This window comes from Ascaphus truei, unplaced genomic scaffold, assembly GCF_040206685.1.
Source record: "Ascaphus truei isolate aAscTru1 unplaced genomic scaffold, aAscTru1.hap1 HAP1_SCAFFOLD_1994, whole genome shotgun sequence".
NCBI classification, from domain to species: Eukaryota; Metazoa; Chordata; class Amphibia; order Anura; family Ascaphidae; genus Ascaphus; species Ascaphus truei.
This window is the reverse complement of record NW_027454902.1, coordinates 10,001-13,268: the sequence shown is the minus strand read 5'-3', so window position 1 is coordinate 13,268 and position 3,268 is coordinate 10,001. Positions and strand designations below refer to the sequence as shown.

At 59.8% G+C, this 3,268-nt stretch overlaps 1 protein-coding gene across 1 annotated transcript in view; it reads right to left on the bottom strand.

Annotated features, from left to right (window-relative positions):
* Positions 1–326: 326 nt before the first annotated feature.
* The window catches only part of LOC142477146 (calpain-5-like), a gene marked incomplete at its 5' end in the record, with an annotated part of 10,775 nt that continues 7,833 nt past the window's right edge, over positions 327–3,268 (bottom strand). Inside the window, 4 exon segments of the mRNA XM_075582194.1 lie at positions 327–1,393; positions 1,396–1,450; positions 1,530–1,663; positions 1,774–1,895. Of these exon segments, the coding sequence (XP_075438309.1) occupies positions 1,281–1,393; positions 1,396–1,450; positions 1,530–1,663; positions 1,774–1,895 (424 nt within the window).

Genomic DNA, 3,268 nt, shown 5'->3' with positions numbered 1-3,268 from the left:
ATCACACAGTGGTACTGTCTTACACTGTGACAATGTGACAATCACACAGTGTTACCGTCTTACACTGTGACAATCACACAGTGTTACCGTCTTACACTGTGACAAAGTGACAATCACACAGTGTTACAGTCTTACACTGTGACAATGTGACAATCACACAGTGTTACCGTCTTACACTGTGACAAAGTGACAATGTGACAATTTTGCACAACTAAGATATCAAGTAATTGTTTGTATTTAAAAAACAAATCACAAAGATTTACACAACTCCCTCCCCCCTCCCTCCCCTCCTTCCCCCTCTCCCCCCCTCCTCCTCCTCACCTGGACAGCTGCCCCCAAGAACAGGACGATTATGAGAAGCGCGCTCTCCATCCTGAGAGCGCACGGGAGAGAGACAGAGATGAGGGAGGATGTGGTGAGTGAGGAGATGTCACTAACAGGAAAGAGGGGGAGAGGGAGAGATAGGGGGGGGGTGAAGTGAGGGGGAGAGCACGAGACAGGGAGGGGAGAGATGGGGGGTGGAAAGAGGGAGAGAGGGAAAGGGGGGGGAGCTCGTGAGACGGAGGGGAGAGGGAGAGATGGGGGGTGAAGTGAGGGGGGAGAGCACAAGACGGAGGGGAGGGGAGAGACGGGAGGTGGAGAGAGGGAAAGGGGGGAGCACGCGAGATGGAGGGGAGAGACGGGGGTGAAGTGAGGGGGCGAGAGCAGGAGACATGGAGGGGGGGGAGAACAGGAGACATGAAGGGGTGAGAGCAGGAGACATGGAGGGGGGGATAGCACAATACAGGGAAAGGGGGGAGAGCGCGAGACAGGGAGGGGGAGAGGAGATCACGAGACAGGGAGGGGGAGAGGAGAGCACGAGACAGGGAGGGGGGAGAGGAGAGCACGAGACAGGGAGGGGGGAGAGGAGAGCACGAGACAGGGAGGGGGGAGAGGAGAGCACGAGACAGGGAGGGGGGAGAGGAGAGCACGAGACAGGGAGGGGGGAGAGGAGAGCACGAGACAGGGAGGGGGGAGAGGAGAGCACTAGACAGGGAGGGGGGAGAGGAGAGCACGAGACAGGGAGGGGGGAGAGGAGAGCACGAGACAGGGAGGGGGGAGAGGAGAGCACGAGACAGGGAGGGGGGAGAGGAGAGCACGAGACAGGGAGGGGGGGAGAGGAGAGCACGAGACAGGGAGGGGGGAGAGGAGAGCACGAGACAGGGAGGGGGGAGAGGAGAGCACGAGACAGGGAGGGGGGAGAGGAGAGCACGAGACAGGGAGGGGGGAGAGGAGACCACTCATAGAGCAGTCATCTCTGCGCTTGTGGATGTCTCGATCAGGACATATCCGGTGGCTCTCCCCTCAGGTCCCTGTAACCTCAGGACAGACGTCTGATCCAACTCCCCACAACACAAGGGACGGTCACACTACCCAGGAGAGCGTCCCTCATACACCGAGACACCCAGACCTGCAACACACAGACAGCCGCTCAGCTCCTGAGACAAAGGAAGGGGAGTGGGGGAGGGGGGGAAGAGAGACAGTCTCACCTGTATGACGAGAGGTCTGCGCTCTCGCTTGCGGTAGAACACTCCCTTCAGGTCGAACTCCGGGTTGCGGTCTCTCACCGTCCTGGACGTCACCTTCTCGCCCTCGCACTTCATCGTCACGTACACAGCCGGGACTGGCAGAGGGGACGGCAGTGTCACACTCCATCAAACCTTCCCCCCCCCCCCCAACACATACCACTCGGGGAGAGCTGGAACTGCCCCAGACGCCCCCCACCAGACTTACCCAGAGTGCTCGCTGGCAGGACAGCCCGGAGGCCACGTGCACGGTGACGGAGGTGACCAGGCGCGGGGCGCCGAGGCAGAGTGACCAGCAGGAGGGCTCGGGGGACATGGCATGTCAGCTCCCTGTGAGCAGAGAACACATCATATCTCAACGGAAGAGAACAAGAAGAACTGGAAGACGGTGTCTGCCCCGCCAGCGAGGAACGATGGGTGGGAACCGTGTGAATGAAAATCAAGAGGAGCGTGAAGACGGGATGGACGAGAGTTCGGAAGAAACAGGACAAGGGAACCTCCAACAGTGCCCCAAGGGGAAAGTGTGTCACCCGTGTATCCTGCCCACGCATGGATGGGACCCGTGTTTCCTGTCCGCGTATCACTGTGTCAACCTCCGAGGGGAGGGACAGACTCATAGCTCCCTTCTGTCTGTGTCACCCTGCGGGGGGAGGGACAGTCTCATAGCTCCCTTCTGTCTGTGTCACCCTGCGGGGGCAGGGTCAGACTCATAGCTCCCTTCTGTCTGTGTCACTGTGTCACCCTGCGGGGGAGGGACAGACTCATAGCTCCCTTCTGTCTGTGTCACTGTGTCACCCTGCGGGGGGAGGGACAGACTCATAGCTCCCTTCTGTCTGTGTCACTGTGTCACCCTGCGGGGGACGGACAGGCTCATAGCTCCCTTCTGTCTGTGTCACTGTGTCACCCTGCGGGGGAGGGACAGACTCATAGCTTCTTCTGTCTGTGTCAGTGCGTCACCCTGCGGGGGGAGGGACAGACTCATAGCTCCCTTCTGTCTGTGTCACTGTGTCACCCTGCGGGAGGAGGGATAGGCTCATAGCTCCCTTCTGTCTGTGTCACTGTGTCACCCTGTGGGGGAGGGACAGGCTCATAGCTCCCTTCTGTGTCACTGTGTCACCCTGCGGGGGGAGGGACAGACTCATAGCTCCCTTCTGTCTGTGTCACTGTGTCACGCTGCGGGGGAGGGACAGACTCATAGCTCCCTTCTGTCTGTGTCACTGTGTCACCCTGCGGGGGGAGGGACAGACTCATAGCTCCCTTCTGTCTGTGTCACCCTGCGGGGGGAGGGACAGGCTCATAGCTCCCTTCTGTCTGTGTCACTGTGTCACCCTGCGGGGGGAGGGACAGACTCATAGCTCCCTTCTGTCTGTGTCACTGTGTCACCCTGCGGGGGGAGGGACAGACTCATAGCTTCCTTCTGTCTGTGTCACTGTGTCACCCTGCGGGGGAGGGACAGACTCATAGCTCCCTTCTGTCTGTGTCACTGTGTCACCCTGCGGGAGGAGGACAGACTCATAGCTCCCTTCTGTCTGTGTCACTGTGTCACTGTGTCACCCTGCGGGGGGAGGGACAGACTCATAGCTCCCTTCTGTCTGTGTCACTGTGTCACCCTGCGGGGGGAGGGACAGGCTCATAGCTCCCTTCTGTCTGTGTCACTGTGTCACCCTGCGGGGGGGAGGGACAGGCTCATAGCTCCCTTCTGT